Below are 13801 nucleotides of genomic sequence, written 5' to 3'. Positions count from 1 at the left end.
AATCTTTGAGAATCGTTAAATAATAGTCTAAATCTCTGTTCTATTTCCCTACAACAGTTATTTCTGAAAATGTGGTGCAGGGATCCCTGCAGTCCCCAAGACTCTTTCAGGAAGTCAGTGAGGTCCTAGGATTTTCTTCATATAATTTAACCAAAAGAGATATCACAACAGACTGAATATATAAGCAGTTATAAGAATGTGTCTTCTATTAAGCCAGACATTAAGCCAAAAATGTAAAATAGAATACTGTTATTCCTCTGAGTAAATTTTTGTTTTGAAATTTTTCTCATAAAAATATTATTTCTATTAATGAGTTTTTTTAATTAAGAAATTTTTAAATTTTTTGTTCATTTTAATATTAACACAGTAATTATCAATAGGTGTAATTATCAATAGGTGTAACTCACATAACTTATAGCTCTTTGGCAGTCTCGACAACTTTCAAGAGTATAAAGGAGTACTGAGAGCAAAAAGTTTGACACTGAAAAAGGTAAAATCTAAAATATATTCACTACATCATATATTTCTCACTTTAGGAAGCCCACAGCATTGGGGGGGAAAAAGTTCTCTAATAACCACATAAGGAATTACCTACAAAATAACATTTTATCAGATTAAGTCATTCTTTATATTCCTTACCAAGGGCAGATCTGGTAAGAGAGGGCTACTAAAGTCTTCAGAATATCTTTTATTTCCAGATGACAATTTTGTTGTATCTGCAACTTCACCATTGGGCAATATACCATCCGCAAACCATACTCTCTTCTGTTCTTTGGAACATAATCCTAGATTCAGTGTAAAAAGTAAAGCATTTTAACTTGGCAATACTGCAATGATTTAATACAAAAATAGGTAAGGAAATGGTTTCAAATTTGCTACCTGCTGTCAAACGCTGCATTCTCAGGGTTGCAAAGTCCTAGAGCCGTGATGGGAGAACCTTTTTATAAAAACCGCCCACTTTTGCATTGCTGGTCAACCTGGTCCCTCCTGCCCACTAGTGGGCGTTCCAGCTTTCATGGTGGGCCAATCGAGGCGCTGTTTGGTTGCTCTGCTACTGCCCAGCACTGCAAAAGTGGGTGGTTTTTATAAAAAACGTTTGCCATCACAGTCCTAGAGAAATGGCCTTATATCCACCCAGAGTGGAAATCTTTTTCAAATTCGTACAAAGGCAGATGACCCTTGGAATCATGTACTCAGGAAAGGAGTACACGGATATGTGTTTTTAATATATACATACATATATATATATATATATATATATATATATATATATATATATATATATTCCCCCCCCCCCCCCCCCCGTATTTTTCTGAAGCCGGAAACGGGGAGAGACAGTCAGACAGACTCCCGCATGCGCCCGACCGGGATACACCCGGCACGCCCACCAGGGGGTGATGCTCTGCCCCTTGGGGGCGTCGCTCTGTCGCGACCAGAGCCACTCTAGCACCTGGGGCAGAGGCCGAGGAGCCATCCCCAGCACCCAGGCCATCTTTGCTCCAGTGGAGCCTAGGCTGCGGGAGGGGAAGAGAGAGACAGAGAGGAAGGAGAGGGGGAGGGGTGGAGAAGCAGATGGGCGCTTCTCCTGTGTGCCCTGGCCAGGAATCGAACCCAGGACTTCTGCACGCCAGGCCGACGCTCTACCACTGAGCCAACCGGCCAGGGCCAGATATGTTATATTTTAAAGACACAGGGGTCATGTTTAATGCCTATATTATTAAAACTAAGTTCATGAGTGTGGAGACCGAATAAAATTTAGAGCACAGGAAGAAAAAATTGACTAGATCAGAGCAAAGAAGACAAAAGCAAAGAAAAACATGAAGAAAAGAAAAATGCATAAAAAGTCTAAAAAAGGAAACAGGATCCCTCGTGCATAAGACATAATTTCTTTTAATTTATTTAACGAGAAGCATATTTTATTCTTATAATGTAGATATTAAACTTTATCAATATTTTCTACCCATAGAACTAGATATCAACATAAATATTTGTTTTTTTATTAAATATTCATGGAGAAGGTTATGAAAATTGTTGCCAGATGATTTTAGAATATAAAAATTAAAAAGATCAATATATCTACCTTCTAAAGCATAATATAGGTAACACTAAAAAAACTGGAATTATATATAATTTTTGCAATATGGATATACAGATTAAATAAGTTGTCTTTATTGTATTTGCAGTGCTTTTATACTTTAATAATTTAGGATGTCAATACAAGAGAATATATAACCATTTCTAAAAACAAATTTATCTTTAGATATAACAAGGGTAGGCAAAAGTAGGTTTACAGTTGTTCATATGGAAAAAGACATGCAAGCTATGATTATTTTAAAAGTTTTATTAACTGTTTTGCATACTCACAACTGTAAACCTACTTTTGCCCACTCCTTTATATGCTGAATCTCCTTACTTAAGTTATAATGATAAATGGCAAATAGCTGTTAAGTGAGAGATAAACTAAAGTTCAAAACAATTGTTACAAGTATTTGAATTTGCCTTTAACTGACAAAAGTTATTTTCTAGCATGTTACTGACTAATAGTTTATATTTAAAAATGTATATGGAGCCTGACCAGGCAGTGGCGCAGTGGATAGAGCATTGGACTGGGATGTGGAGGACCCAGGTTCGAGACCCCAAGGTCGCCAGCTTGAGCAAGGGCTCATCTGGCTTGAGCAAAGCTCACCAGCTTGGACCCAAGGTCGCTGGCTCCAGCAAGGGGTCACTCGGTCTGCTGTAGCCCCACGGTCAAGGCACATATGAGAAATCAATCAATGAACAACTAAGGTGTCGCAACGAAAAACTGATGATTGATGCTTCTCATCTCTCTCCCTTCCTGTCTGTCCCTCTCTCTCTCTCTGTCTCTGTAAAAAAATAAAAAAATAGCCTGACCAGGCGGTGGCACAGTGGATAGAGCGTCAGACTGGGATGCAGAGGACCCAGGTTCGAGACCCCGAGGTCGCCAGCTTGAGCGCAGGCTCATCTGGTTTGAGCAAAAGCTCACCAGCTTAGACCCAAGGTCGCTGGCTCCAGCAAGGAGTTACTCGGTCTGCTGAAGGCCCACGGTCAAGACACATGAGAAAGCAATCAATGAACAACTAAGGTGTTGCAACGTGCAATGAAAAACTAATGATTGATGCTTCTCATCTCTCTCCGTTCCTGTCTGTCTGTCCCTGTCTATCCCTCTCTCTGACTCTCTGTCTCTGTAAATATAAATAAATAAATAAGTAAATAAATAAATAAACAAATAAATAAATAAGTAAAAAGAGTATATGGACATGACACCAGATCCTAAACTACAACAGGCTGTAAAAAGAACAGACCGTCCAAAAATTTTAAAAACATTTTTTAAATTGTGGTAAGATACATATTTAAAAACAGATTTTTAAGGAAAGGGCAATACACCAGTTATTTACCTATTGTCTCTCAAACCCAAGCCTACCCTTCCCCACCATCATATCTTTGATGCCAGGCTGGAAGTCTGGAAAGCACAACTCCCAGAACCCCTTGCTAGTTGACTCTAGTCAGGTTCAACCAATGGTAGGCACTGGTGGGAGATTAGTGGAGAAGAGAAGGAATTCCTTCTGTTTCTAGTCCCTGCCAGGATTCTCGAAGCTACAGTACTACAGTTCTAGTTACTTGTCTCATAATTTTCAGTATTCCTTTATATCAACCCAGGAACACTCCTTCAGTCATCTGAGCACTAAACCTATTAGGCTCCTTGAGAGGTCTAGCATTTGCCTGTTGGTGTTCCTTGAGAGGTCACAGCACCAGCCACATGGTACCCCAACCCCTGAATCCCAGACCTGAGAACCAAGTACCTCCTGGTGCTCCTGCACTACGCTCCAGTAATACCACCTCTCATGTTTTATTCCTCCAGCCCTACAGGTGTTGGTTGCTTCCTGCTGTTATTAATATGAGTCACCTGAGCATGCCCTTTTTGCTCTTCCTGCCTTCTAATATACATGTATAATCAGTTTCCTGTATTAAATTCATTCTGATATCTAGTCTGGTTTCTCTTTCTTCACTAGACCTTGTAACACTAGAAATTTTCTATTTTAATAATTGATCTTTAATCTAAGACACATTTTCTTCTAGTTACCTTCAACACATGGTTGTTTAAGGACTGAGATTGGTAAAGTCGTAGCTGAAGGTATATTGGATGTCTGGGTCTCCCGAAGAGGCTGGATGGCGGCACATTCCTCAGAATGATTAGATTTAAGATCAGAACCAGTTGGGCTCATCATCCTTTCAAATGCCTGAGCTATAAAGGGGGGGAGGGAAAAATGTTAAAATCTCATATGTTTTTTAATTTCAAAGTAAAGTATGATAAATATTCTATTTTTCTGGCCCTGGCCGGTTGGCTCAGTGGTAGAGCGTTGGCCTGGTGTGCGGGAGTCCCGAGTTCGATTCCCCGCCAGGGCACACAGGAGAAGCGCCCATCTGCTTCTCCACCCCTCCCCCTTTCCTTCCTCTCTGTCTCTCTCTTCCCCTCCCGCAGCCAAGGCTCCATTGGAGCAAAGTTGGCCCGGGCGCTGGGGATGGCTCCATGGCCTCTGCCTCAGGTGCTAGAGTGGCTCTGGTTGCAACAGCAAACCCCAGATGGGCAGAGCATCGCCCCCTGGTGGGCATGCCGGGTGGATCCCGGTCGGGCACATGTGGGAGTCTGTCTGACTGCCTCCCCATTTCCAGCTTCAGAAAAATACAAAAAAAAAAAATTCTATTTTTCAAGTTGCAGGGAGAAAAAAATCAACGACTTAGCAAGAAAAAGAAGTGGTACTTGACAAAGATAATGTCCTTACTTTAGTTAGCAGCACTCCACTTCAGTATGAGCTACCAATTAGTTATTTTAACATTATATTTAGATTATGTTTAATACCTACTAAAGAAAATTGTTATTTAATATATGACTGTTTTTGCCCTGTACCCCTAGTCTATTTCCAACATACTTCAGAGTGATTCTTTTAAGACATAAATCATATCACATCATTTCCCTATTTAAAATCCTTTAATGATTTCCCAAACAGAATAAACATTTGTTACAATACCTCACAAGACCCTACAAAGCCTGCATCCCAACTTGCTCTGCCTTTGACCTCAGCTCTCACTACAATTCCACCTGTTCATCATGATCCAGCCACCCAGGCCTCCTTGTTTTTCAACAAGTCAAGAAGCACTCTTGCCTGAGGAGGTGGTGGCACAGTAAGAGTGTAGTCCTGGGATGCTGAGGACCCAGTTTTGAAACCCTAAGGTCGCTGGCTTGAGAGTGGACTTATCCAGCTTGAGCACAGGGTCACCAGCTTGAGCTTGGGATCACAGACATAACCCCCATGGTCGCTGGCTTGAGGCCAAAGGTCACTGGCTTGAGCATCTCTCTCCCTTCCTGTCACTGCCCACCCCTAAAAAAAGAAGCACTTTCCTAGTTTCTCTTTACTAGAGAACTCTTATCCTTCTCTCTGCCTAGAATGTTCTTCCCATAGATACTCATATAGCTTTATTCTCTTTAAGTTTCTGCTCACGTCATTATTATAAAGCCTTACTCTGACCACCTTTTAAAAAATATAGACTCAGGCCCTGGCCGGTTGGCTCAGTGGTAGAGCGTCAGCCTGGCGTGTGGAAGTCCCAGGTTCGATTCCCGGCCGGGACAAACAGGAGAAGCGCCCATCTGCTTCTCCACCCCTTCCCCTCTCTTTCCTCTCTGTCTCTCTCTTCCCCTCCCACAGCCAAGGCCCCATTGGAGCAAAGATGGCCCGGGCGCTGAGGATGGCTCCGTGGCCTCTGCCTCAGGCGCTAGAATGGCTCTGGTTGCAACAGAGCCACGCCCTGGATGGGCAGAGCATCGCCCCCTGGTGGGCACATGCGGGAGAATGTCTGACTGCCTCCCTGTTTCCAGCTTCAGAAAAATACAAAAAAAAAAAAAAATACAGCCCATACTACCAATCTGTTACTATCTAACCCTCTTATGCTTTTTTAATCTTCATTTAGGATATTATCATCATCTAATATTCTCTTTGTCTACTGTCTGACCATTTCTCCCACATTTATAAACTCCAATGAGAACAAGGAGTCTATTTTGTTCTCAGCTGGAATTCCAAAATGCAGAATAGTACCCGAATACTGCCAACTGATTTTCATTCAAACAACACAGAACAGCACTGGTAGCTCTCCCTTTAGCATACCTCCAAACTGATCTGCTATAAACGCTGCCACTAAAATTGCCTTCCTTAATTGTCAGTAGTAGCATTCTCATTAACTGGCTTCTACTAACCAAGTGAAATCCAAACATCTTACTCAGGGTTTCAAAGTAATTTTGCTCTTGCCCTAAATCAACCTAATGGTACTCATACACATGCCTCCTTGAAATTTATAGTCTCAGAACAACTCTCTCATTATCCACAATCTTCATTTGAACCATTTTTTCTTCTAATCATAAAATGTGTCTCACAACTCTTGAACCATCTGTCTTTTCTTATTTAATAACATTACTTTAAATCAGGGGTCTCAAACTCGGGCCCGCATGCGGCCCGCCCACCAATTTTGTGCGGCCCGCAGACTGGCCCGCAGACTAATCCACGAAGTTTGATTAGTCTGTGGGCCGCACAAAATTGGTGGGCGGGCCGCAAGTTTGAGACCCCTGCTTTAAATGATCACTTCTACCATTTTCAACCCTAAAGGCAATATTAAAATAAGTTATTTATGTTTTCTTGTGATGTATAATAATAAAGAAATCAAAAATGAAATTATATGCTATAAAATATTGAAACAGAATAAATAAAAGATAACTAAATAAACAAATCCACTTCAAAATAATTTTTTTAATAAACCAAACCTTGAACTCAATACCCTGCTGAGAGTCTTTAATGACTATCTTCTCCCCTTCTGGATTCTTACATTCTTACATTCTGGAATATGTTTTAATGTTCGCTTAGGAATCTGACCTGTAGTCCTGGCCAGTTGGTTCAGTGGTAGAGCGTCGGCCCAGTGTGTGAAAGTCCTGGGTTCGATTCTTGGCCAAGGCACACAGGAGAAGCGCCCATCTGCTTCTCCAACCTTCCCCCTCTCCTTTCTCTCTCTCTTCCCCTCCCGCAGCCAAGGCTCCACCACTGGAGCAAAAGTTGGCCTGGGCACTGAGAATGACTCCATGACCTCTGCCCCAGGTGCTAGAATGGCTCCAGTCGCATCAGAACAACGGCCCAGATGGGCAAAGCATTGCCCCAGTGGGTATGCCGGGTAAATCCCTGTCAGGCACATGCGGGAGTCTGTCTGTCTGCCTCCCCACTTCTCACTTCTGAAAAATACACACACACACACACACACACACACACACACACACACACACACACACACACACAAAGAATCTGACCTGTAGGCCCTGGCTGGGTGGTTCAGTGGATACAGTAGTGTCCCAGCATTTCAAGGTCATGGGTTCGATCCCCGCTCAGGGCACAGACAAGAAGCAATCAATGAGTGCAGAACTAAATGGAACTAAGTGAGACAAGTTGATGTTTCTTTCTCTCCCTCTTAGTTCTCTCTCCTCAGATCAATGGGAAAAATTTTTTTAATTAAAAAAAAAAAGAATCTGACCTGTCAACTCAAATGTTTCAAACCTTCATGGCTAACAGTGCAAGCAGTTATCTTCTCAGCTACTGAAAACAGTGTAAGAAAAAACAAAACAACTATAAGCACTTAAACTAACCTCTTCTTAATGGTGATGATATGGATAAATAAAAAATATTCTATTATCTTTTAGAACACATGTCAACAGCAGGGAGCAAAGCTGCTTACCTCAAGCTAACAGACTCACATCAGAGCTTTCTGAAGAACTGCTGAAAAAATTTATTTTCATTCAAAAGAGAAACAAATTATTATCTGGTACTTACTCTCCTGACTAACAAGAAGCACTGCTTGATCTTATACACAGGCCTGATCTTTAAAAAGTTCCAAATTATATTTGCTAGAAATTAAACTGTCAACAAATCTTAGAAAACACCAAGAAGTACTCAAAAGAACAAATGTGTATTTGAGGGAAAACACACACACACACACACACACACACACACACACACACACACACACGGCGAGAACTCAAGAGCACAATGATTACTGCTAATAATGGTAGCTACCTAGGAAGGAGGAAAAACAATGGGAAACACATACAAACAAAATTCTAAAATTGAGAAGAAAATAAAAGGACAAAAATGTACAAACAGCATGGCAATTCTATAAATTTCTTTATTAAATCATAGATATTACTACCTTATCTCTTATTCCCATTTTAAGTTGTAGTTTCCTAAAGGATGAGAATATTATCTTGCCTTGTGCTATTAACAGATAAGATTAAATATTACTTATTGGTATTCTATAAATGTTTAGGTTAAGATAATAATGACAACAATGATGATGGCAACAATATTCAGATGAAAGGCAGCACTCAGGCACGTGGTACCTGTTAAAGTTTAGTGACCTGCCACTCCAGAAATGGAATGATTCCTGTCCAGACTGGCAGTATTATGACAGTGGAACAGAAAGAGGAGAAACCAATCCCTGGGACACCCCACCTAACCCAGATAAGTCAATACTAGGTCCTTGCCTTAATAAAATAAAGAAGTTTATCTTTGTCACAATCCAGTTTTTTTAAGACATATTCAATTACTTAAAGAAAACCTGTCAGGTTACTACTCACCTTTATTAATGGTTTCACAGCAGACCACACATACTCTTGCTTCCTTTTCTAGATACTGCAGTTTACACTTCCTATTACAACAGACACCACAAAACACCTATAAAGAGTAAAATACCAAGTTTGGTTCTGTTTCAAGCATACTTATACCTACTAGAGGTTGGGGGGGGGGGGGATGTCCAATATCTAATTAACCAAAAAACCAGTTTTCTGATTACTTATTCTAATCATTATAATCATATATAGTTATTAAATGCTTTTATCTTTTACTTAAATGAGGTTTCTGCAATTTAAAATTGTATCTCTAACAAGAATTCCTTTAGCTCAATTCTGTTTATTGGAAAGGAATACAAATTTTCTCTAATGAGTAAGTTTATAATTTAAAACGCTGTATATAGTTCTTTATTCAAAACCTTTAAAAGTAAAATATTGCTATTTTTCTAAGAGTAGGGTTGATATGATACCAATATATTATTTAAAAATGATGAATAAAAAAATGCAATGTTATTTCTATAGCCAGCTCTGAGTAGTTTATAGATAATTAAGGCAGTCAGAACACAAAGGAGGTCAGCTTCACTGTTCTAAACCCTGTGTAAGCCAATTTGGGTTTTTTTTAGTGTTTATCTGACTACAACACTAGCTGCACAATACTTCTGAAATTAAGTATTCAAGGACGAAAACCGATATGGCTGAATTAGGAAAACCTAATGCATTATTGTTAGACAGATAAGGACATATATTTACAAAAATCAATAATTAGTGTTCCTCATCTCCCAGTACCTAATACCCACAATGATGTGGCATTCAACTCTCAAATAATCTATAAAATGGCAATGCCTTTCTAATTTCCCTGTAAGTGGGAAAAAAGTGATTTTACACTGAGTATTTTAATCATCTATTAAAAAACTTTTTGGTTATATAAAACTTCATATAAAATGTCTCAAAAGAGTAAGACTTAGGACCTGGCCGGTTGGCTTAGTGGTAGAGCGTCGGCCTGGCGTGCAGAAGTCCTGGGTTCGATTCCCGGCCAGGGCACACAGGAGAGGCACCCATCTGCTTCTCCACCCCTCTCCCTCTCCTTCCTCTCTGTCTCTCTCTTCCCCTCCCGCAGCCAAGGCTCCATTGGAGCAAAGGATGGCCTGGGCGCTGGGGATGGCTCCTTGGCCTCTGCCCCAGGCGCTAGAGTGGCTCTGGTCATGACAGAGCGATGCCCCGGATGGGCAGAGCATCGCCCCCTGGTGGGTGTGCTGGTTGGATCCTGGTCGGGCGCATGTGGGAGTCTGTCTGACTGCCTCCCCGTTTCCAGTTTCAGAAAAATACAAAAAAAAAAAAAAAGAGTAAGACTTAAAGATTTGTGTAACTTACTTTCCCACATGCTCGGCAGTGGTGCCGCCGTTTTGTAAAAGTAAATTTGACTTGGCAGTTCATACAGTTTGGAGCTTCTGAATCAGGAACCCAAGTAGGTTGTTTCTGGCCCAAAATCACGCCTTCTTTGCAAGTGTTTACAGGTAGAGATTCTTCACTTGCAGTTACAAGACTGGGTCCACCTTCAAAATTACTTTCTATATCAATGTAATTAGAGTTGAAGCTAACCTGAGGATTGGCTGTAGCATCTGTAGTACAAGTGATTGGAGCAATATTTGTTATACTGGGTTCACTTTCAGGCATATTTGGAACATCTGGCTTACTTGGTTCTTTTGAATTCTGTGTTCTTGATGGAACACTAAACAACTGCTTAGGTCTGGCCCCTCCAACATGAACAGATTTACTGTTAAAATCAGAGACTGATGATTCATTTTTAATCTCAGACTTACTGCTAGATATCCCTTGTTCAACTGGAATTGTACTTTTTTCCCCTAAAGAAAGGCCATCATTTTCTGTTGAGTTTTGTTTATCAACTATTTCACAAATCATATTACTACTACCAGGACTTTCCCCAGTACCTCCTGCTTCAGCATTGAAATATATATTACTGATGTTTCCATCATCCAGGCCTTTCATATCTACCTGATTCATTTGAGATTTTGAGTCATTTACATTTTCTTCAAACGACTTTATGTTACTGGTCTGAAGATATTGTTCAGTCAGAAAGGCATCAAGTTCAGCATCACTAACTAGTGTGCCAGTTTTCATGCCTTCATCAATATTAAAGTAATCTAAATCTTGTCCATCAATAGCATTGTTTAAAAAAGTGAGACCTTCACAATGATCGGGACACTCTGGGGCATTAGCACCAGAAAGCTCCAGTTGAGATCCTCCCACTGCAGGAGAACTGGTATTATCAGAGTAATCCAAAGAGTCAACTCTGATTACATCTTGATGAGGATCTACCTTTTGAGCTCCCATCTTTTCCATTAATGGTTGATAAGGTACGTTTTTACATTTTTCCTGTTTCAAAAGATCAGTCTCCCTCAATGGTTTCCCACCTAAAATAACACTTTTCTGTATTTCTTCATGCACAATCACTGCTTCTTGTATATTATCTTTATGTTCATTCTGATGTAAACAATCACCATGTATTTTACTTTCAATTAATGATCCACACAAAGACCCAGGTACTGGAAGAGAGAACAGAGAGGAGTACATAGCTTCACTTGAAACATGTAAAGTTGAAGAGGAATCTTGCATTATATCATTATTATCTTTAAAATCTAAACTTGAGTCTTCTTTTGTGGACTGTTTTATAAATATAGAAGTCCTATCTTCTTGAAAGAAGTCAGGTAATTTGAATTTTTCATTTCTTGAATTTGAATCATGTAAGCATAAACCTTCATTTTTTGGAAGACTGCAAGGCAAAGCATTTGGGCTGCTTCTTTCTTTTAAACATTCTGTGGCAGCTATGACTGCCACATGTACCTCCTCTTTTACCACACAGTCATTGGCTTTTAATAATTCACATGACTCGTCCTTGTGTTGTATGTTGTCTTTGGCATCAAACATTTTGGAACTTTGTTGAGTCAAGGTAGATGGCACGTTCAAATCAACAACTGGTTCTAATTTATTAGAGATCTTTATATCTTTTAAATTTTCTTTTCCACTATAATTACACGAATCTGAAAGTTTTGTATCTACATTTATATTCAATTCTTTAGTTCCATCGATTTCTCTATTTTGTAACTCAGAGTTGACAACATTTTGTTCCTCTCTGACAGTATTATTACTATGATCCGTTGATGAAACGCAAAGAGTTTCTGACACTGATGATAAATCCAATCCAATCAAAGAATCTGCACTAGACTTAAAATCATCTGGCAATAATTTTTTAATATATTCCTCATTATTAGTTCCAAGAACTAAGTTACCCATGTCACTTATCAGATCACAAACAGGTTTACTACATCGTCCCATATGTAAAGGCTGGATTTCATCTGAAGTGCCACCATCCACAGAAGAAAGGAGATCAAGTCCTGTTACATTTTTTTCATTTTGTATAAAAGTTAGTCCTTTGTGTGTGTTTTCATTCAGTGAAATCTGATTTGTTTCACAGCATGTTTCTGATGAGGCACAACACTGTTGATCCTTCAGTAGCGGTGAAGTTAACTGTAAAGAAGCCAACTCTGAAGAAACTGCACAGTAGTTAGAATCATATGCATTTTGTGCATCTTGGAGATAATCTTGTTCATCTAATTAAAATAAAGACATAATGTTATTCAGAAGACCCAAATCCAAATTATTACAAAAATATTATGATTTCTAAGACTTCCTAACTAAACTTTTTTTAAGAGATAGATTACTCTCTTGCAAAATGGTAATAACCTCTAAAATTATTTTATTTGGATTTAAAGTACTTGAATTTACTTCTGACTGTAGATGTCGTAACATGATAGAAATTCACTCACAATAACTCAGTTAAACTATAAAAGCCAAGCTAAGCGATAGCTGAAAAACAATCTAACTTTTTTGTTCCACCCTAGTTTCTGAGTCTTCATTCTTAGATGACGATTTTAGATTGTATGTTGGTTTTAAAGGCCTTTCTTCTAGTTAAACTTGTATCTGGAGAGAAATCTCTAGTTACCTTCCTTCTATTTCTGGCTTTATTGCTTCCATTCAATATAAGAATGTTAGAATGAAATAGGTGAATCTTTTATAGAAAATAACCATATGACCAAAATAGGAAGCAAATTTTGTTATGAGTATTCTATATCTGAGATAGCTAAATTAAAGACATTTTAAAATTTCATTAGTAACAAAAATGAAAAACCAACAAACCTGGATTCTGCTCAAAATCATCAAGGAGTTTGTCCAAGTCGCTGACTGCTGCTTTAAAATAACTGTCCATCCTACTTATAGACTTATTCAGGTTATAATTCTTATATACCTAGAAAAAAAATAGTTGATTTAATTCAGTAACATATAAGTATTATCCCATGACCATAGTCAGGACATAGACACAAAATTTAAGAGTATTGCTTTGAGGCATTGATAATTTAGTTGGGGAATGTGCCCCTATATATACAAAAACAAAAGAGAGACATAAAAACCAACTTTGAGCCTGACCTGTGGTGGCGCAGTGGATATAGCGTCGACCTGGAAATGCTGAGGTCACTGGTTTGAAACCCTGGGCTTGCTTGGTCAAAGCACATATGGGAGTTGATGCTTCCAGCTCCTCCCCCCTTCTATCTCTCTGTCTCTCCTCTCTCTCTCTTTCTCTCTCTCTCTCTCTCTCTCTCTGTCTCTCCCTCTCCTCTCTAAAATGAATAAATAAATAAAAAAATTTTTAAAATGTTAAAAAAAAAAACCCCAACTCTGGGCCCTGGCTGGTGGCTCAGTGGATAGAGCATTGGCCCGGCATATGGACATTTTGGGTTTGATCCCTCGTCAGGGCACACAGGAGAAGCAACCATCTTCTTTTCTCCCCCTCCCCCTGCTCCTTCTCTCCCGCTTCCTCTCCCACAGCCAGCAGATTGACTGGTTTGAGTGTGGTGCCAGGTGCTAAGGATAGCTCAGGTTGCTTCAAGCAATCAGCCTCAGGGACTAAAAATAGCTCTGTATTTGAGCATTATCCCCAGATGGGGTGCCGGGTGGATAACAGTCTGGGTGCATGCAGAAGTCGTCATGTCTCCGCTCCTCTCATCTTAAAAAAAAAAAAAGAAAGAAAAAAGAAAAACCAATTCTGGGGAG

General features: G+C 39.5%; 1 protein-coding gene across 5 annotated transcripts in view; it reads right to left on the bottom strand.

Moving 5' to 3' along the window:
- The window catches only part of ZFYVE16 (zinc finger FYVE-type containing 16), a 59661-nt gene that overhangs the window by 25577 nt on the left and 20283 nt on the right, over positions 1–13801 (bottom strand). For 4 of the 5 annotated variants that reach the window (XM_066381741.1, XM_066381743.1, XM_066381739.1 and 1 more), the window contains exons 2-6: positions 12890–12998; positions 10046–12303; positions 8684–8780; positions 4103–4264; positions 640–785 (exon numbers count right to left, since the gene is read on the bottom strand). In XM_066381741.1, the coding sequence (XP_066237838.1) occupies positions 640–785; positions 4103–4264; positions 8684–8780; positions 10046–12303; positions 12890–12959 (2733 nt within the window). In that variant the 5' untranslated portion in view covers positions 12960–12998. The remainder of the gene's footprint in view (positions 1–639; positions 786–4102; positions 4265–8683; positions 8781–10045; positions 12304–12889; positions 12999–13801) is intronic. The other variant, XM_066381744.1, reaches the window with a different exon arrangement.

This window comes from Saccopteryx leptura, chromosome 4, assembly GCF_036850995.1.
Source record: "Saccopteryx leptura isolate mSacLep1 chromosome 4, mSacLep1_pri_phased_curated, whole genome shotgun sequence".
Classification (NCBI taxonomy): domain Eukaryota; kingdom Metazoa; phylum Chordata; class Mammalia; order Chiroptera; family Emballonuridae; genus Saccopteryx; species Saccopteryx leptura.
The sequence above is the reverse complement of the archived record's forward strand: the minus strand, read 5'-3'. Positions and strand labels throughout refer to the sequence as shown.